General features: G+C 38.0%; 1 protein-coding gene across 1 annotated transcript in view; it reads left to right on the forward strand.

Annotated features, from left to right (window-relative positions):
- LOC149205383 (uncharacterized) overlaps positions 1-20,524 on the forward strand; it is a 73,556-nt gene extending 53,032 nt beyond the window's left edge. The window contains exon 3 of the mRNA XM_089397390.1: positions 16,948-20,524. Within this exon, the coding sequence (XP_089253516.1) occupies positions 16,948-20,524 (3,577 nt within the window). The remainder of the gene's footprint in view (positions 1-16,947) is intronic.
- Positions 20,525-21,966: the final 1,442 nt, after the last annotated feature.

Here is a 21,966-nt window from a genome sequence, read left to right on the forward strand (position 1 = left end):
ATTTGCTTCTTCTTGGATTGATTAGTCAACCACCTTATACTCCTTATGAGAGCACTTCTTCATGTTGACCTTTATTGCATTGTAGTACATGCCTTCGAGCATATCATTGGTGAAAGAGATCATTTTATTCTTGATCATGCTTCTAGAACTTTTCCCATGACCCAATATATATGATGACATGACTTAAACTTTGATGCATACATGCCTAATCTTGATCATGCTTTGATCATCTCGGCTTCATTTGATTGTTCTCCTCTATTGGTGTAGCCTTTCTTGCTTCATCTTCTCTTGCCTGCATATCATCCTTTCTTGAATCCCATAAATGGGACTCCCAATGAGACATCTGCTCTTATTTATCGACCTTCTTTTGAATATTCTATTAGAGGATCTTGAAGACCCTTATCTTGCAAATGTTTCTTCCTTTTGATGATAGAGGCCTTCTAAGATTCTCAATCATGATCAATTATTCTTTCATTGTGGATGAGGTCCTATAATAGGTATGCTCCTTCTATATGAATATCTTGAGTTATATCTACACCATGCTCCTTTATTTTAGAAGATATCTTTAACCATGCAATCTATTCTAATTCTACATGCTCTTATACTACTCAAAACTTTGAAAGAAGACTTTAAGTAAAGGGGTTGACTTAGTCATAGTATAGATTTAGAGGATCTTCCTTCTTCTGCTTCTTGTCTTCCTCTTTCACTTCTTGAGTAACATGAGCTTCTTCCCTTTTTCTTTTGTTTTTTTTGTCCTTCTTAAGTTTAGGACAATCCCTTTTCTAGTGTCCATATTCTTGGCATCCAAATCATTGGACTTTGGACATATCTCTGTTGCTTGTTGTTCGTGGACCAAATTTGCCAAATTTTCCCTTTCTCTTGGCCATGGTAGAAAATGCTTGCTCCTTTGATCGCACATCATCTTTTGCTTTGAGTCTAGTTTCCTCTATCTTTCATAAAGACAATAGTTCACTTAGTGGGGTAGCTTCCTTCTTGGCATATATGCTTGATGTGAAGTTGCCCCAATCCTCATGTAGAGCATTTAGTACTATGGTTTTCATTTCTCTGTCAAACATGACTTCTCCTAACTCTTGAAGTTGATCCCTCATCTCAAAGATCTTCATTAAGTAGAGAGTTATTCCTTCCTTTGATGTCTTCATCTTGTACAAATAATTTCGTAGAGATATCACTTCTCTAGTTGTGCTTACCAAGAATAGCTTTATTAGTTTATCATAGATTTATTTTGATGTTTCAAGTTTTGAGAGATAAGGAATGAGAGAGTCGTTGATAGATTCTATTAGAATCCTTTGAGCTCCTATCTCATCCTTATTATACTTGACTAAGGCTTGAGTTTGTTCCTTAGTGAGGATAGTGATATTCCCTTTGATGTGGTCTAGAAGTTCATTCTCTTTGAGAAGTAAATCAGTCCTCTTCTTCCATACAAGAAAGTTATCGGTCCCAACCAATTTGTTGCTTTCCTTACAAAAAGACATTGATGTATTTTCAGAAGGGGACATATACTTACTTGATAGAGATTGAGATGTAGTGGACTTTCTTTCTTCTTGAAGACTTGATGGCTTGCCTTCCTTAAATCTTGATGTTCTTCAAGTTGTTTTTTCCAAATAGACTTGCTTGATGATGAGATTAGCTTGTTGACTTGTAGCTTGATGTAGGTCCCTCTTTAATTTTGTCTTCTTTGTAGGTGACTTTATATAAGGCTTTTCTTCTTGCTTTGTAGTCTTCCTTGATGAATGATGGATGGTAGACCTTATTTTCCTTGATTTGATTGAGACTTCTTGGCTTGATGCTTCAACCTTGTAGATTCTCTTCCTTGATGAGTCACCTTATGAGTGTTCTTGAGATACCCTTTCCTTGATGTGTCACCTTAGCTCTGATACCATGTTGACGAATCTAGGGAAATTGGGTATAGTAGGATTATTCAAGACTTGATAACAATTTGTGAAGCACTTTTACAATTTATCTTGTTAGCTTAATCTTCTTCTTATTATTATTAATGCATGTGTGTTTAATTCATCAAAATGCTACCACAAACATAAGAACAAGAACACAAGATGTTGGCTCTTTGTCAGGGCAAAAACTCTCTCTCTTAGAGAGGAAAACCCTTTCATAAATTTCTCTTATTGAAGTTTCTTATTGATCAATGCCAAACCCTAGACCCTTGAAAATAATATCCCCCAAGCACAAGTCAAGTCCTTCCTTCTTCCTGCACTTTGTTTCCTGGCACTTCGTTCCCTGACACTTCTTCCTCCTTCTTCTTCCGGCAACTGGTGATAGACATTGTTATGCTTAGTTCTAGAAGAGATATTTCTCCTTGATCCTTAGTGGACTCTTTCACATAACATGATGCCTTCCTTCTCTTAATCAACTAAGCTCCTTCTTGATGTGAAGTTGCAGGCTTGATGTGACAGCACTGCAACCCTATTTTTCACAAGTGTGGGAGGTTTCCCTTAGGTTTTTACCTTTTTCTTCTTCGCTTGAGAGAGTCTCTTCTTCGCTATAGTGGGAGGCCTTATAGGCCTTAGTTTCTAGCCCAAACAATGAGAGATGAGAAACTTTGATGTTGTTGTTGTAGTGACTGCAGACAACCCTCCTTTTCCTCGCACGTGTGACTGCAATTCACCCTAAAACAATCCTTTAAACTTCGGTTATGTCTCCTCCTTCTTCACTGCACTAGAGGCTCCTTTAAACTCGACTTTTCCACCCTTTATTTGACTTCACTTGCTCGCTGATTTCAGAGGTGATGATGATGTCGTTGGAGGAGTGGACAACCTCTATATATAGAGGATTGTCCCTCCCTTAGGCCGACTTGACTTCCTTTGTATGGTTTTTGCTCTTTTGATGATGTCGTTGCATGGTGAGGACTTTGACTTTACTTGGAGAGATATTCTTTGACTTATACAAATATATACATGGTGTAACATGCCCTTAAGGTTCTTCAACACTTTCTTTTGACTCTTTGACTAACCTATAGGTGTGTTTCAACTGCTTTCTATTAACGTGATTTTGGACAAATTTAGTGTTTTGTGAGCGAACCAAGCCAAGACGGTCTTATCTCTGATGCTCTGGTGGTTGGGAAACATGTCTTTGGTGGTTATTTTGGTGTGGGGGTTTGCTCTAGAAGAGGCATTTTTGGTTTGGGTGGGGCTATGTTGCACTTGTTGAGCGGGGGAAATTCCACTAGATCGAGGTGGTGGTTGTGTTTTTTACTGAGACTGGTTGTGTTATCCCTCGACCGAGGCATCTAGTGATAGGGCCTAGGTCAAAAGCCACAATGTACCACTAGTGTTGGTGCCTTGGTGTTCACAATGTAATGTTGCGGCAGAGGGGTTGGGGCCGTAGGGGATGGGGTAACGTGGTCTGCCAGGGGGAAGGGTTTGTCAAGTAGGCCTAGAAGATGCTGAGGGGGTCGTGAAAGCTAAGATTGGAAGAGATTTGGAGCATGTACCTGCCCAGCCCCTAGGTAGTGTTGTTCAACCAGTTTCTTTGGACTCCCTGGATGTGCAAATTCGAATCACCTTGACTATTTTGGAGGACATGAGACAACAACGCCATGACAACCATAATGAATTGATTCCATTTCTTAATGATCTACAACAAAATCAATCTGACATCCTTGATCATCTAACATCTCTAAGAATAAGCTAGAGGTGCACCAATGACTGATTAGAAGACTTGGAGGTGCATCTTTCCCATGTGTAATTTCATGTCATCGGGATTTTGATCATCCAACTGCTCCTTGTGTTGGTCATGCATTGAATTTACCTCAAGTTTTGTGATGTTAGTTGGTTGTCTATTCATTTTATGTGTTTTCTAGGCTATCTCGCTAGCTAGTTTATGGTCTCTGTGTAAAGTGTGGCAAATTTTCCTTAGATTTTGCATTGCTCTCATGGCCAACAAATCTAGTCGGGTTGAGGTTGGGAGAGCAAGGGTCAATCTGAGTACTAAATGTGACAATTAGAAGAATCAATAGAACTTTTTTGGATGACATTTTTTTATAATTAATTTAGATTATTAGGATGAAGAAGGATTATGTAAACAATAGCAAGATTAAGAGAGAATAAATTAGATTAAGAAGGTATAAAAAATAAAGTAAACTAGATTAATAAAATGTGAAGAAATTATATTATATTATAATTATAATAAGAAAGAATTAAAATGAAATTGGGATTAAATGTTGAAAATGGAGTTAAGTAAAATATTATTAAGGATTACACTATATTAAAAAATAATAAAGAATAAAATATTTCTTTTTAAGAAAAAATAATAATAAAGAAAAGAAAGAGTTGAGAGGAATTGAAAAGAATGGACAAGGTGAGGATCAAGTAGAGGGTGAAGTGTTCGCCCGAAATGTATGATACCTCAACGAGAGCACACAGTGATTCAGAAAGAGCTATCAACATCATATTTCACTACAGAGTAGTCTAACTTATAAACAAAATAACATTTTTCACCATAATCCAGCGATACTATTTCAAGCTTGATTGTGATTTTTTGTTGTTTAAAATATGTTTTTGAATGCATAAATGGCTTCAACACCCTGAAAAAACCTTGGGGCACTCAAATTCTATAGATTAAGCAAGTTAAACTCAAGTTTTTAGAAATCTCTGCCATATTTTGATTAAAATTTACGAGATAATAAAAATGTTGTGAAAATGCCTTTTAATACTATCTAATATTTTATAATAATAATTAACCATATCTCTTTAGCTTTATTATCATTTTATATTTTATTTTTAAATAATTGATCCCTTCTCTTTAGTATCTATATCAAGTCGACCAAATCTATTTTATTATTTTATTTTAATCTTTTGTTTCAATTCTTATAAATTTATTCATTTTTTTTAAATTTATTCTAATTTAAACTCTTTTTAAATTAATAATTATTAAATCATTAACATTTTCTTTCTTCTCATGTTCCCTAATGGTCATATATATTCTCTATTTAATTTTGGTCTTGCACTCTTTGTATCTTCATTCTTACCTTTCTATTCTTGAAGATGGGTGAAGTGTTCACCCAAAATGTCAAAAGCCTCAGCAAGCGCACACAATACTTGAGAAAAAGTTATCAACATCATATTGTCAACTGTGAAAATCTACATACTAAAATATATTTACCTTTTCTGAAGAAAGAGACTACCCATCTCCTACCTGATAATTCCCTTTGCTACAGTTACACTTAAAGGCATTGTTAGTTGGTTAAGTAATCACTGCAACCCTTTGCCCCAATGCATGTACCCGTGTGCCCTTGAGGAAGCCCGTGATTCTAGACTATGAGCTATTCTTTTGTTTTGTGGCCAACCACCTCTCTGTTGTGTTAGGTTCTTATACCAATAGGAGTCATAATTTTGAATGACTAGGGTGAAGCCTTATAATATTGTACATACATTTGCTTTCTGCAAATATTTTCCATATTAAAAAATTAAAAAATGTAAAGAAGGTATGTCCTCAAAGAACAATAAAAGGACAAAAGAATAAGAAAAGGTCCAAAAAATGAAAATATATGAACCCCAGAAGAAAAAAGAGACTAAGAAAGTGAGCAAGTCAAAATGCCACTACTATTTACCTTTATGCATAATAATGATTGTGTGCAGCTTGTTACTCATGCCACAATCCATGATAGTCAAATTTTTTAAACTTGGCTATTTCATGTTTTGAATTTTATGTTTATAGTTAGAGAATAAAATCTGACCAAACAGTGTAATCTTGGCACATCATTAGATAGGTAGAGTAAATAAAAGGAGCTCATCAGTTTAATTTGAGCCCTTGGTTGATATAAGGTTAGAATTAGATAGTTTACTTTGTAAAGAAAAGAAAAAGATTGATAATGGTTTACTAGCCTAAACGCACCCAAATAAAATGAAGAAAAAATGGTAGGATGAGTAAATGGGTAAGTAGTAGAAAGGTTGCAGAAATATCATGTGATTACACAAAAGCACTTATGTAATTGTTTGAAATACATCTTTCAAATGTGCATAAGCAGTAAACAAAGCAAAGGCAATGGTTCACAATATGGTTTATTTGACATCCCCTCATTCATTTCACCCCTTTACTTCACTAATTTCATTTAAATAACTTCTAGTACTTAAATCCTACAAGTCAAAAGGGCTCAGATCATTTCTCTGACTTTTGGAGGGGCCGGACCCTCAACTTGATGGCTTATGGACAACAAGTACTAGAACCCCCTTCATAAAAAATTCATCTCCCTTCATTTCCCCTCATTTCCCTAATAAAATCACACTTTCCTATGGTTGAGATCATTTACCTAGGAAAAGTGGGAACCCCCATGTAAAATCCTTTCATACAAAAAATCCACAAAAAATCCTTTTTCCTAAGTATAAAGTTAAGTGTGCAAATGTTTACTTTACCCTTGTACTAAGGAAAAACCCACTCTGCCATCACATTTTCATATTAATCGCTAACTTTATTATATAAATTCCCTGAAATCCCCATTATCCTGTATTAAATTAATTCCCTTACATAAATACCCCCGACCCTTAGTTTTCATAAAAACTATATAAACCACCCATATCCTGATACAATCTTACTTATTTACCTAATCCCGGTAAACTTAAGTTAATCCCAATATTAACATCACTCGACTCCCTAATCCCTCATTAAGCCCGGCCCGATCATTTTAAACCTTTGATTTATCCCTAAACTAATCCCGAACCGTCGTGATTAAATCCTTGGGCCCCCCATCAACTCCCGTCATTTCCCCCCGCGCAGCGCTTCCACCCGACTACCGTTGATCATCAACCCCCCCCATCCAACGACACACAGCCATATCGGCCGCGCCCAATGGCTGGGCGTTAACCACCTGATAAAGTGGTTTTCCCCGACCCCGCGAATGCCACGTGTCAAATTTTGTATCGCATCGGGTGACCCCTCCCAAATACCACCCGCGCCACAAAAGTGGTGCGATGGCCCTCCAAAACTGCTTCCCCCACTTAACCGAAAAACTATCAACTATTCATCCAAAAGTGAACCCACCAAAATTAATCATTTTCTCTATAAAAGGTTGTGAAGCCCTCTTTCGCCCTTTTTCTGCACGTTCTCTGTGTAAACTTTGTGAACCATTGCAATCCCTGCGAACGCCAAATTTACCACCAGACTTTCAAGACCGCTCCAAAAGACGCTGCAGACAACCCAGCTGACTTTTCAGTCCGTACCAAGACCACGCCAACCACTGCAGCTACCGTGAACCACCATTTTTAGAGCCAATTCACCCAATTCCAGGTATTTCACCATGAATTACCCCTTACCCCTACAAATTACAAAACCTTTAGCCTGCACAGTGTTTTGATTTAAAAATTGAGTAAGAACACTGCCAATTTTAAGAAATTGCTTGCCTAAACCCTCTGAAAAGTCTCAAAACCTCTGATAAAACCCTCGAGAGCATAATTCAAATCCACAAGAACTGAATTATGGCTGCCCCTGTTGCCATGGATGTTAGACCCATTACCACTCCACACTTAGACCTGGACCATCTTCCCCTGGCTGACGGGGATTTCCAAATCAAAGACACAACTTCAATAGAGCTCTTGATAAAAATTCATTGCTTAAACAAAGAGAGACACCTGAACCATACATATGATATTGGCATCTGGGAGTCCAATTTACCTAGATCCCAGTTCCCCCAAGTTCATATCTTTCCAGAAGTTGTTCATATGTGCTATGCATGCTACGTCCCCAGCCATAGAGCCATAATGTCTCATGACCAAAATGTTTTATTCACTATCACAGCTGAGTCCATTAATGAAATGCTGCAATTCCAACCAGGGCCAAACCTAACCCCACTTTCAGTTGGAGACCTATTGGACCAGTATCCCAAGCTCAGCCCATCAAGGTTGACCCAGTTGTTCCAAACCTTCATTAGAGAGGAAAAACACATCCCTAAGGAACCCCTCCATATGTAGCAACTATTTTCTCTAAATGGGGCCAATACATTGTAACCATGATATCCTGTGTTTTGGGTTACTCTACCAGTGAATACATTGATGAACTTATTCTTTCCTTCATGTCCATTTATACCCTAGGGTAGCCTCTTGTAACCATATATGACTTTGCCAATTTCATAGCTGATAGAATGCATGAGCAGTTCACAAGAATGGGCAATGAGAGAGTATTCAAATACTCCTCTGTATTGTACCATCTATTTTTGTATTATCAGTCGGATAAGTTTCCTTTTACTCTCTAGAAGCTTGACACCAGGGGCTAGCCCAGATCTGTCATTTTTTGGACCCCACTTTTCCATGAGTTTGGATCACCATATACATACTCAGACTTCATAGATTCTTTTGTGTATCCAATCATGACTATGCTCACTGGAAATCCTCCACCTAGGATAAGTCCAAAGATAAAAAGAGTCCTCCAGCTTTCCAAGCAAACCAAAGTGGGTGATTGGTACCTTTACCAAAACCACACAGAAATAAGAATATATGGTTGCCTGCTTGCACCATATAAGTTGCCAAGATACCTCCCTATGAGGTTGTTTGCCTTAGAATATTACAGAAAAATCATCAATGCAGATGAAGTCAACTTTGTCAATGCCAAGAAGAAGGCCTATTTCAAAATCAAAGACCAGTTAGGTCCCTTCATATGCAATTCTAGAGAGGCAGGAAAAGAGGCAAACCTGATCCTGCAAAGAATGAAATTCCAAAGGAGTTTTGTATGGAGATATGACCCTTTAGAATTCATTACCAAGAAAAGGCAAAAGGTCAAGCTAGGACCTTTCATCCACCACCCCATACTAGAAATAGAGGCATATGTCAATCAAACAAAATGGGTAGAAAATACCTTAGTAGACAGAAACATCACAAGGAAAGATGTAGAAAATGCTCTGATTGATTTGGAAAAGCAGCTTGATGAGAGTTCTTTTCTACAGGTACTAGGAGAGAAAGAAAGAGCCATGAGCACCCCTCCAGTCATGCAGAATCCTCAGAATGAGGAGAAGAATCCAAAAAGAAACAAAGAGGGAGCTTCCACTTCAGGAATGGACACCTCTAATCTGAAATAGGAAACAAGTCACAGCAAGAGGCAAAGGCTCAATCAGGCATCTGAACAGGAATATACAGAGGGATCAGCACAAGTAACCAACACAAAGGTAGATAGAAGTAGGCCCACAACTCCATCTGAAGACATACAACAGCCTTCCACATCACAAACTCAGATGTTGGAAAGGCAGCTTAGTGTGGAAGTGTCTTCCTTCAGTAGGCCTGCTGACAAAGACCAGGACATAAAGGACAGGTATAAAGAAATCAAAATGAGGAATGAGAGGCTTAAAGCCCAAACATATGCTCAATACCTAAAGCTCACTCCCACAAATTAAACAAGGTTGATGTCAGCCTTTCACATCAAGGAAGGAAAGCTGCAAATGTCCTTTATTAAGCCTATAGCACAACAACCCAAAACATCATCAGATTTCAAGAGGGTTGACTTTGAAGTGTTGGCAAGGGATATTCATCCCATAGACCAGATAGAACTGCATAAACAGGTTGGAGAGATGATATACTCCACCCTAACAGGCAAAGCCATAGCTTCCCATCAGTTACAAAACTCATTGAATAACATCTTGGCACAGTTTCAGTTGGAGAAGGCCTCCTCACAGGCCAAGGATACGAGGATTAAGTCTTTGGAAGACTTGGTTATTGAGTTGGGACATGATCCCAAGGATATAAAAGCTACTGAGCAGATGATAAAGAAGAAGAACGATGATATTGTTGCACTGAAGAAGTAATTGAAGATACCTCAGCTGCAACATCCTCAAACACTTGAAGTCTTAGAGGGCCAAACCATACATGAAGAGTTGATGGACTTGGTCCTAAAACTCAATGATCAACTAAGGGAGACAGAGAAAGAATTGGATAGCTTGATCCAATTAAAACAAACTGACATTGCCACAACTTCTACAAATGTCATCCCTACAGTATCTACAACAGTCCCTTCTACACTGGCAGCCTCACTAGCACCTACAGCTCCACCTACCACAACATTGCCAGTTACAACAGAGTCTACAATAGTGACAGGCACATCAGGAGAAAAAGCAACAAAATTAGTTAGAGCCATGGAAGAGATGTCAATTCAGGCTACTGAAATGAATAGACTGAAGGAAAAGGTGGCAAGTTTAGAAACTGACTATAAACTTGATCAAATTATGCAAAAGGAAGAGGAACATAAAGCCAACAGGATGAGTGAAAGGGTCAAAGCCTTGGAAAAGGACCTAACATTGGAGAACCCCTTGGGCAAGCCAAGGAACTGTTATGGGCCAATATCATTGACTCCGTCAAGGATATTTGGCCATCTATTTAAGTTATTTTTGAGTAGACAGAATTGATAAAGATAGCTACAGTAGCTATTTAAAAAGTCAAGGAGGAATTGGGTGAAATGCCTGAGGATGCCAATAGACTCATCCACTTCCTTAACAACAAAAACAGATATGAGCTTCAGGAGCTAAATATAGAAGACAAGACTGAAACCATTTTGGAAATAAGGAAGGTCCTTTCCAAGAGAAACCTAATGCTGAACTTAGAAGAAAAGTGCCATAACATGCAGGTGGCCATTGATAGATTCATGGCCAAATTCCAAATTTTGAGGGAGAAAGGATTGCCTAGTCCATTGGTCATTAATGACAAACTTATGACACAACTGGACTATGATAATAGACTCAGGTAGTTGGCTAAAGAACAAGCTAGCACTTCATCTATAAAAGCACTGCCAACAGGCAAAGTTTTGTATAACCTTCGAGAACTTGTTTTTTTATCCAACATAAGATTAAACACTTGTTCATCACTAAGCCCAATTTTGCCAAGTATACTGAAGCTGATGAGATATATAGGTGGATGATGAATGTCAAATTACCTGATGCAGAATGGTGGGAACAATGACTGATTTACTGTGAGAAATTTATAGTAAAAAGTTACTACACAGTAAAAATAAGAACAACCAGGTAAACAGATGAAAACAAGATAGCGTGGTTAAAGAGTATCAGGGTCAAATAGTATCAGGTGAAAGATAAAAGTTGAAAAAAAAAATCAGCATAAAAGACCACAACTGCAAGCCAACATAAAGGGCTACAAATCCAACCATAAAAGCCAGCATAAATGGCTACAAATCCAACCATAAAAGCCAGCAGTACCATAATAAAGGTGACAACATCAAAGTAGTTCAATAGTTGTCTCTATCTTCTTGCAATAAGATATTTGTATTTCCTAGATTAAATCTCGAGTTAGCTTGAGATATTTTGTAATACTTTTTTGTATAAATACTTCACAATTCGAAGTATGTAGGGTGGATTCTTAGACATTACTATAAACCTTCTTGATCAAAAGACTGTAAGCTATTGTATCATTGTTTGGACCAGCAAGATGGATTAATGAATAAAGACAAGACATTTCACAGGACTCATGTGTAGAGCGAAGTACAGACAAGTATTTTATCTTGTGTTGTTATCTTTCTTTAAAAGTTTTTCCACAATCTTTATTGTATCTGAAATCTGAATGCTATAATATGGAATGATATCTCAAAATTTGCTTCATTGCACTTTGTTTTAACTATTATGCATTTTAATATTTTCTACTAATTATCTAAGTTAAGGAATTATTGATTGCTCCTTAGTTTAGGTAGTCTCCTTGTAATCTATAGCAAAGGATTCTTAATTGCCCTTTGCTCATGATTATCCTCTGTTCCTCATTTTAATCCAGGTCTAAGAATTGTTAAGTGCTCTCTCACCCTGGTTAAGATCATTTCACCCCTCTGGCCCACAGAACTGCACTTTACTCTACTTGCTTGCCCTTTGAACACTCCCTTTAGTGAGTTAATTCCAGTTTTGTTGCCCTTCTTTGACTCCATAGCCCAATGATCTAGAGACATCATTCTATCGATCTGTTTTAAGGATTCCACCATCCAATCTTCAATACAAACCAAAACCCCCTGAACATTAAGAACTAGCCTAAAATCCCAGCAAACAAAGCTAAATCATATAGAGAGAGCCATGCTTAAAAGATTGGTTTGTGGTTACCTTGGTCTTTTCCTTCTTCTGATAACTTCTAGGGAAAAATTATGAGTGATAACATGTTGCATAAAACCCCAATGCTAATACCTATACTCATAGCAGTGTGCCAATAAAACTTATTAAAGCTTTGGGTTGATCTTACTGTCATGTATGCAAGACATAATTTTTAATATTAAAGAAAATAGGTTGATAATATATTTTCTTTACATCGATATTGATACCACAATCGGTCTATTACCAAAAATTTGCAATACCAAGCATATGATTCTCATGTTACACCAACCCATGAAAATGCACCTATTTTTCGCCTACTCATTTTGAATGTACTATGATTGAGCTCTTTCTTGAGCAAAATTCCATATTTCTAACAATAGATTGGACATATTTGTTATGGTCATGTGTGGCTAATTAAGGGTTTCCTCAAAGTCGTTTGTCAGTCATCAAAACTCCCTATGGCTTCCACAACCATTCATATGATTCCTCTCTCTATAGGTGTTGATGATTCTTTCTTATGTCTATCATATCATAGCTTGGGGATTTTTAAAATTGTCTTGAAAACAAATTTAACTTATCTAAAACAACATACCTAGCTTTGATTGTAACCAATCTCTTTTTTGAAATGTCTACCTGAAGGCATTTTGTTATATTTGCTCTCGCCACCTTCTAAGCTTCCAAATCTTGTTATTCTCTATTAATTTTTCATTGTTTCATGTGATTTATGCATACGTTTGTTGGAATCTAATAGTATGTAGGCAATAATATGAAAAACAAGAAAATTTATTCTCGCAGTTCGAAACCAAAAGATATCTCTAATGTGGGCTACTTTATAACTTGTGTTACTCAACCACCCTTCAATTGTTAAGAGAAGATAAACAAGATGTTAATACATATATTGTTGCAGCTGTAAAAAAGACATTACATAGATTGTTGTTCATCATGATAAGCTATAGCTAATGTTTCAATCTATTTTGATACACATGAATGATTAAACCGTCTCAATCACTAGCTTTCTTCCCTTCTTTTAATCACTCCATCTGCAATATATTTGTTTCAAGTACCTAAATTGTTATAATATATAAGAGTTATGCATGTCACTATTTCATTAGTCTTAGTTTTTTTTTATTTGAATGAAGCTAATGGTGTCAGTGTAAGAATTTTTTTTTCTCTCTTTGCCATAGATGAGTTTATTCAACAGAGGTTCTAGAGGAACAGTGAGGGGATAAGGGACGAGGACAAAAGTATTGTGGTCTGAGAGCATGAATAAAATAATAAGTTTTTCTATCCATTTTGATGTTGATTATGATAAGTTCAATCGATTAACTCAAACAAGACACCTTTATCTAGGAAGACCACCCCCTAATTCATATATGTCACACAACTCTCCTAAGCCACACCCTAGCATTATGGAGATCCGCGAGCCACATCTATTGTCATGGTAGCAGCCTCAGTGGCAAGATTGATGGGAACCAAACCCTGCTAAAGAAACCTCTGAAATTGACCATTGACCTCGATTTCTCGACATGATATTCCATCACCCATTGTTGTCCACTAAATTCCATGGGCTTTCTTTCATATTCAATGCTTCTCTGAACAAGAGCATATAATTTCCCTTACCCATATCGAAAAGGGAAAACAACCCATAATTTCCTCATCTGTTGTCTCTTCCACTCAAGTTACTTCAGTTCATTCACATACCCATACGCCTCGGACTAAAAATGAGGGAGCAAAAGAGATTTCCGTCATAGAAATGCACCCTGAGATATGTGAAGAAAGGAAAAGTGAAGGAAAAAGGGAGGGTACTATTTTAGACATGTATCCCAAGTTGTTTTGACTATAATATTTACTTGACTCTATGGATGCCTCTCTTTATATTTTGGACATGTATTATGACATTAACATCATCTTTTTGGTTATAATGCTAAATATGGCCATAAGGGAGGCATAAGGCTTTTGACATATATGCCATTTTGAAATTGTTTAGAGATTCTAATTATGATGTTTTATGATGATGATATACATTATTTGATGATACACTAAATTGATGTGGTGAATGATGATGAACGATGTTGAAAGTTTTATCATCCTACTATTTATAATTAATTTTTATGGGAGTCACAAGGCGATATTTTACTGATATATTTGAATGGAAACGAGCCAAATGGGACCCTATTTAAAATAAATAAGTAAATAAAATATTAAAAGTTTCCATGATTGAAGGGGATTACAAAAGGAGCAAGAGGCTATTGAGGAAACAACACATTGTAAGGAGTAAAGGAAGGTATGCTATATACTTAAGTTGTCATTTTTCCTATCATACAACTTGTTTTTCTAAGTGATGAGCCTAATTGTCTTGTTGACACCATAATTTTTTTAAGGAGTGGGAAGGAAGGGGTGATTATAAGATTTTGTTGTTTATGCCTATAAGGTTGTTTTAATATTTTAGTATCTTTTTGTCCTTTTTAGAAGGTCTGATGATTTTAAGTGCTAATAAATGTACTATTTGCAGAGCTCTAATTAAGATGGTCTTATCAAAAGGGCCCAAACCATAAACTTTCATATTTTTTTCATCTTGCATGGCACTTAGTTTCCTTTGTATGCATATTTAACATATTTTACTTCTAAATTCATTTTTTGGTCCAAATTTTCGCAGAAATTTGAAAAGACAATTGGTTGTTGTACACACATTTTTATTCAATAAAATTAGTTTCTTGACTCTTTTATATTTATCATACGTCTTTGTAGCTTTTTAAGAATATCACAATACCAAGCAAATATGTGACATGTGTTGTTTGTTCTTTGGTTGTCATATGTCATAATACATTAACTCATCCACAATATTTTTAGGTTGTTGGTGTAGACTTGTGAAACTGCCTATATTTTCTATTATTTTACTACATGTTACAAGTTTTATTTCCTTTCATTGATGTAATTTTTGTTTTATTTTTTTTAGATGTATTTAGAAGTTTGTTGTGTTAATTATAAATATTTGTAAAGTTGTAATATACATTAGTAGGAGTTATATAAGGGCTTTAAGCATATAGACTTACTTCCCATTATCTCAGGTAGCCTTGTGAGATTTGAAGCGTTGTTGGCAAAGCATCAAAACTTCACCCACAACATAAGTTTAGAGAGGTTGGTCACTAGGAAAACCTAAACATATCAAAAATTCAGTTTTTTTAGTGAGGTAGAAGGCAAAATATTGTTGAAAAATGCAAGGTCCATAATAAATATGTGATAAATCAGGCATTCAAGGCCTTGGGGAAACTGAGTAAATAAATTAAATTTAAAAATTAAAGCCACAACATGAAAATGTCAACTAAGAGGAGTGAGTTGAATCAGTGGCCTTTACCGATATAGGCTCCTCATTGATGTCTGGCTAGTAGCCAGAGTTTGCAGGAATGCATATGTTCTTTCAATGCACCTAGCTAATGATCAAGAATAGACATTTGATATTGCAAGTGGTCCAAAGAGAGGAGAATGTCCTTGTGCATCTCATGTATGTCTACTTTTCCAAGTAGATACTTATGTGCCAGTAGATTTCCAACATGTATTACATATATTAGTTGTACTGACCACATATGTGCCTTGCATTGAGAACACAATCTACCACATTAGCCAAAACTTTCGTGTCTAAGAGAATGTATGCTGGTTGGAAATCTTCCCTTTAGCCTAAGCAATATCAGTTAAGATTGGAGGGGGGTTGAGTTTTCAGAACCGTGCTGTCAAACCTTCAACTCTAATCTAGGCTCTTGTACACCCCTGATCCCCACACTCCTGATAACATGCAACCCCATGGTGAACACAAGCCCACTATGTTGAGAAATCAAAGCTTATAGGAATTAGGGTTTGATTCCTCTTTCTTGATAATTACTTGTGAAATATGTTGGCTTCTTGTACTTCTTTATTATTTTATCTTTCATCAATAAATTTCCAGATTAAATTTATATGAAGACCACAAGAACAATAGACACAAGATGTACGCACTCATCAAGGGCAAAACCCCTCCGAGGGGAAAACCCAGTCCAACTCTTCCACTATCATATTCAAATCAAGATGAGACAATCCAAGACCCTTTAGACCTAGACAAATACCTCCTCCAATCGCCAAGTCAACCCTTCCTCCTTATAGATGACCCCTACCAAAGTCTCAAAGTTTCAGCTTCCTAGTTGCAGCTACAATCCATAAGTTCGGCCCGAGCTATAAATTTTTGGACCTGCAATAGATTCAGAATTTCGACCCCACCAATTGTCTTGAAACTTTGTACATGTGAGAGATAGATAGCCCAAGAACTCATTTTAGGTCTTCTAAGCTCCTTCCTTCCTTCTCTAGCTACTTCGCTCTTATTTTATGCTTCTTCTTCTTGTAGATCGAACTTGATGAGTGAGTGTGCCAAACAGGTCGAGCTAGCTTTCTATATATAACCTTTTTGCTAGCTTGAATTCCCCTAATTCAGATCAACTTCATGAGGACAGGGCCGATTTGTTGTGGAGGTGACAAATGACATTTTTGACTCAAAAATAATTATTTTTACATGATACAAAATCCTAATAAGGGTCTAATAAAAGTGGCAATGACTCTATTAGCTCAAGACAAAACCTAGGAGCCTCCAATGGAGGTTTTGACCTAGAAAACATTGACCCAATCATGAAACCCATGCTTTAATAAGTCATTTTCTTTAATAATAAAATTTCCGTTGTTGGGGATTTTTGAATTAGAACTATGTAGAATTTGTGATCCATTCAATGTTTTGGATGGTTCCTCCATTCATCATCAAGGACCAAAGAGCTCAGTGAGTAATCAATTGATGAAGAGTCAATTTATAGGAGAAAACAATTTAGGTATCTGTTGGGTTAACGGTAAAAAATGATAAGTTAAATTAGAAGTAATAATTATTATTTGACTCACTATCCCATCAGCATTGTCCTGGAAGCACACTACCCATTGGGGTCGTTGCCTTTCAAATATAATCCTCTTTGGCGTAACAATCCTATTGTGGATCAAATTGTCCAAACAGCCTGGCACCACCATATAGAAGGATCTCCGGTTTTCATTTGGGAATGCAAGCTGAAGAATACAAAGCGCGCCCTAAAGGAATGGGTGAAACAACACTACAAAGAACCAGAAAATGTCAAAGAAGAGCTGAAAAATAAATTAAAAGACACCCACAGAAAAATTGAGGAAAATGGGCTGACCCAAGAGAATAAAGATTTAGAAAGTGATATATACTATCAGCTGTACCGGGTTAATAGGGACGAAGAGCAGAAGTGGAGAATTAAATCAAGACAGCTTTGGCTTCATGAAGGAGACAAAAATACAGCTTTCTTCCATAAACAAGCAACTGTCTGGAAAGTCAGAAATAATGTCACCATGATTAATGATGAGGAAGGTCGCCCTCAAAGAACCCAAGAAGCCATCAAGCAAACTGCCTCAGCCTATTACAGCACTCTTCTAACTGAGATAAAGGAAACAAAAGATTATTCTGACTTCTTACAGCATACGCCCAAAGGAGTCAGTGAGGATGTTAATGCAGACCTGATTAAGGAGATCAATGAAGAAGAAATACATGATGCCATCTGGGCTCTCCAGCCAGATAAAGCCCCAGGCCCAGATGGCTTTCCTATCTGTTTCTATAGATCATACTGGGGAGTAATTAAAAAAGACCTGGTCAAAATGCTAAGATGGGTCCAACGTAAATGCAAAGTTGGAGGATTCACTAATGCCACCCACCTGGCCCTTATCCCTAAAGAAAATCGACCTCTGACTTTCTCTCGCTTCCGCCCAATATCCTTGTGCAACTCATCATATAAAATTTTGACAAAAATCTTGGCTACCCGACTAAAGCCAATCCTCCCCTCTCTAATATCTGAAAATCAAGGAGGTTTTTTGGCTAATAGGCAAATTTCGGACTCCATCCTTCTCGTCCAAGAGGCCATACACTCCAGTCAAATCCGAAATGAGAAAGGCTTCATACTAAAGTTAGACTTAGCCAATGCCTTTGACCGTGTCAGACACTCATTTCTGTTTGTTGTGCTCGAAAAAATGGGTTTTGCCACATCCTTTATTAGCCTTATTAAAGCATGCATTATAGGACCTTGGATATCTCCTCTTCTAAATGGCAGACCTAGACCTCCCTTCCAATCCTCTCGGGGCCTTAGACAAGGCTGCGCTCTCTCACCCAATCTCTTTATATTAATGGCTGAATCTTTTAGCAGAGTTCTGGATTACAACCGTCGCATGGGCCTCATCACCGGAATCAAATTTGACAATGGTGTCAAAAACATTAATCACTCTCAGTTTGTCGATGATACTCTTTTAATGGGGGGAGCTTCAAACATTATAGCCCGTCGCTTTAAAACCCTTCTAGACAAATACATGAGTTATTCTGGAGGTCTGATAAATTATCTTAAGAGCTGTATATATGGGTGGAACACATCGGCACATGTCCTCCATAGGATTGCTCGTACTCTTGGGGTTCCTTATAAGCTGAACTGGGAGCAATTTACCTATTTGGGCATGCCTGTATGTGCTGGCAACTTGAAAGCTACAACCTGGGAAATTATAATTGACAAAATGAAACGGAAGATTCAGCATTGGGGCACCTCTTGGCTTAACCCTGCGGGGCGCATCACTCTCTTGAAAGCAGGCCTCTCATCCCTGCCCTTATATTGCTTTACTCTTATTCAAGCCCCTGCTAACTTCCATCTTAAAATGGATGCTCTCCTTCGTCACTTTCTTTGGCAAGGAGGAAGAAATGAAAAAAAAAAATATAACTTGGTTAGCTGGAAGCAGGTCACTCAGCCTTGTGAGAATGGAGGGCTGGGAATCAGGTCATCCAAATTTCTAAACCTCGCCTTTGCTGGCAAGCTGGTTTGGAGACTTATAACTGGAAGGAATGCTTGGTGGAAATCTGTTCTCGAAAAAAAGTATCTCAGCCGCCCAAGGTATCAGCTCTTGGATCATGAGCTTCCCAACAGAGCTTGTTCAAAAATTTGGAGGATGTGTAAAAAAGCTATCCCTTTTCTTGATCAAAACACTTCCAAAGTGCCAAAAGGAGGAAGCCACATAAGAATAGGGGAAGACAAAATTATGGGGCATCAGCCCATAAGCCAACGGCCTAGGACACAACAAATTCTAGCTCACTTCAGTAGCGTAGGTATTCAAACTCTGGCTCAGATCTCTCAATGGGAAACCCTCTCCCAATTCTGGAAAGGATGGAGTTTCCCTCACGTATCAGCAAATATAAAAATTAGCCTTAACAACCTGAAAACTCATCTTCATGGTATAGCGCCCACCAAACGCTGCCTTGCTGATGAATTCCGATGGGACCCCTCAGGCACTGTCTACACTATTAAGGTAGCATACCATCAGATTTGCACCAACGAGTATCCCATGGCAATCTGGGCGCATTGGAGACTTGTTTGGAAGGCTGAAACCCTTCCAAAAATCAAATTCTTCTTATGGATCCTTTTAAGAGGGAAAGTCCTCACTGCTGAGAACCTCAGAAAGCGAGGAATACATGGGCCATCACGCTGTCCAAATTGCCAAAACGAAGAAGAGACAATCCAGCATCTATTTATAGACTGCTCCTTTGCCTCAGCCTGCTGGAAAGAAGCCTTTCGAAGCCACAATCCCCCCTGGGTGCCTGGCACAAGCATATATGAAGTGCTGCATACATGGAAAAAGAGCTACCCGTGGGGAAGAAAAGCAAACAATGCAGCCCACAGGGTGTGGAACGCCTTGCCCTGTACTCTTCTCTGGAACATCTGGTTAGCAAGAAACAGAAGGATCTTCAAAGGCACAGCAACCAATGTCAGAAAAACCTATAAAAAAGCTTGGAATCTCAACCTGGAAACACTATCCACAAAATGTCATGGGAATCTGAAGGTGATGGATCTGACAGTTGAAGAAAGGAATTACATAGGGCAGATTCTGGACAGAAGCAGCATAGAACAAAAAAGACATGACCCCAATAGCAGAGACAGGCCAATAAGCAACTGGAAAATCAGGATGAAAGATGAAGAATTTGCCCGGTGGCTCAAGAACAACAATACTCATTATCTGTTTTTCGATGGAGCCTCCAAATCCAACCCAGGAATGGCTGGGGCTGGAGGTCTTATATGCAATGGTAATGGAGATGTTTTAACTGAATTTGAATGGGGACTGGGCCATGCTTCAAACAACAGGGCTGAAGCCTTCGCCCTCCTCCAAGGTCTGCTCCAGCTTCAGAAGCTTGGTATACCCAAGGCTACTATTATCGGAGACTCCGCCATCATCATTGGATTGATGATAAGCAACAGGAAAGCTCAAAACCTGAGTCTGCATCAGATCATGGAGCGATGCCGCATTTTGGACCAGCAAATGAAAGGCAATCTCTACTATCACGTCCTTAGATCTCTTAATAAAAAAGCAGATAAATTGGCTAACAAAGCATGTTTACACCCTCTTGGCATCCTTCGGTGCAATGGCACTGATCAATACACTTTCATACCATGATCAGGATCCTTCGCTTCAGTAGACTCAATCCTCATCAAGTCTCTGTTCACAGATCTCTAAGCTCTCTGCCATGCCTCTCTGTGAATTTCCATCAATCAACCTTCTACCCTATGGCAATGGCCTCTACAGATGCAATCCTCTCAAATCCAAACTTGAACTTTCTCAGCTCCGCCCTTCCAAATTACTCAATTCTCTGCGATCTCAGTGGCTCCACCATCCCTCGATTAGCCAACTACTTAACTTCTCCTGCCGACATTTTCCTCTCCTCTGTCTATCGGCCCCAGGCGCAGAACGGGCAGGGCTTTTTGAAAACAGTTTTGCAGCTACCTCAGGCAATCTTGTATTTCTGCGAATCCGATCCACAGAAATTTCAGATGTGCCCCCGACTACTCCAATCTGTCTGCACAATTGGCACAACCTTTTCAACCGATTACCATCACAAACCTCGGGAAATCAAAGATATCTGCAATGTTTGCTTGCGAGCTTCGGATTCAACAGTTGAAGGCTGGTGCGACAAGGGCCGCGTTCGATTCACAAGGCGCTGCCGCTTTCACAAGGCTTCGGATTCAGCAAGGGCCGCGTTCGATTCACAAGGCGCTGCCGCTTTGCTGCTACAGATATGGACGATCCAGAACATGGTGGCCTGTGAGCAGATAGCAACTTCAGTGGGCGGCAAACTCAACACCACTGCAAAAATTAAAAAATGAAGTGTAAAACCTGTTACATTTTACTCCAGTTTGTCCGAATCTACACAGCATTTCGATTCTACACAGCATCGGAAACAAGATGTAATGCTGACTCAATAAACATTTGTATCTGCTGTTGGATCATCACCTTCCAACCACACTCTGTAAAAATGGAGATCCGTCTCCCTCCTTTTTTCCTTTTTTGAATACAAAACAACAACCGATATTGTGAAAAAAAAATTATTATTATTTGACCGAATTCATAATTTATTTTTTTTGTTAAACTTGGTAGGTCCCCATTTTTCTATTAATTTTAATTAGCAAGTTACAAACAATTTTGAGATTTGTTAGGTGGCCTCAACTTTCCCTGTGGGAAACCAAGTCTATTGGCCACCTACAAACATGGTAAGTCATCTAAAAATGAAACATTACGAGTCTTTCGATCTAAGCTACATATGACTGTATGTCCATATCTATCCCTTTATCTACCTACCAACTAACATAACTGTCATTACAATTAAAAGTAAATGTTATCCACATCAAAAACTATTAAACAAGAGACATCGTTTCACTGATTTGCTTCTTCTTCCAAGGCATAATCAACTGGAGCTAGGTCTTTTGCATTCGACCCCGGGAGTTCATTTGCTGGCAATATGCATGGAAAATGATTTTAGATTCGTTGGAGGCAACCATCTTTCTTCTACATCTAAAACATGAGTTCTGACATTATTTTTGTAATCTGGGAATGTCTGCACT

Source organism: Pinus tabuliformis, chromosome 1_2 (genome assembly GCF_031772625.1).
Source record: "Pinus tabuliformis cultivar Carrire ecotype Pingquan chromosome 1_2, CPIR1, whole genome shotgun sequence".
Lineage (NCBI taxonomy): Eukaryota > Viridiplantae > Streptophyta > Pinopsida > Pinales > Pinaceae > Pinus > Pinus tabuliformis.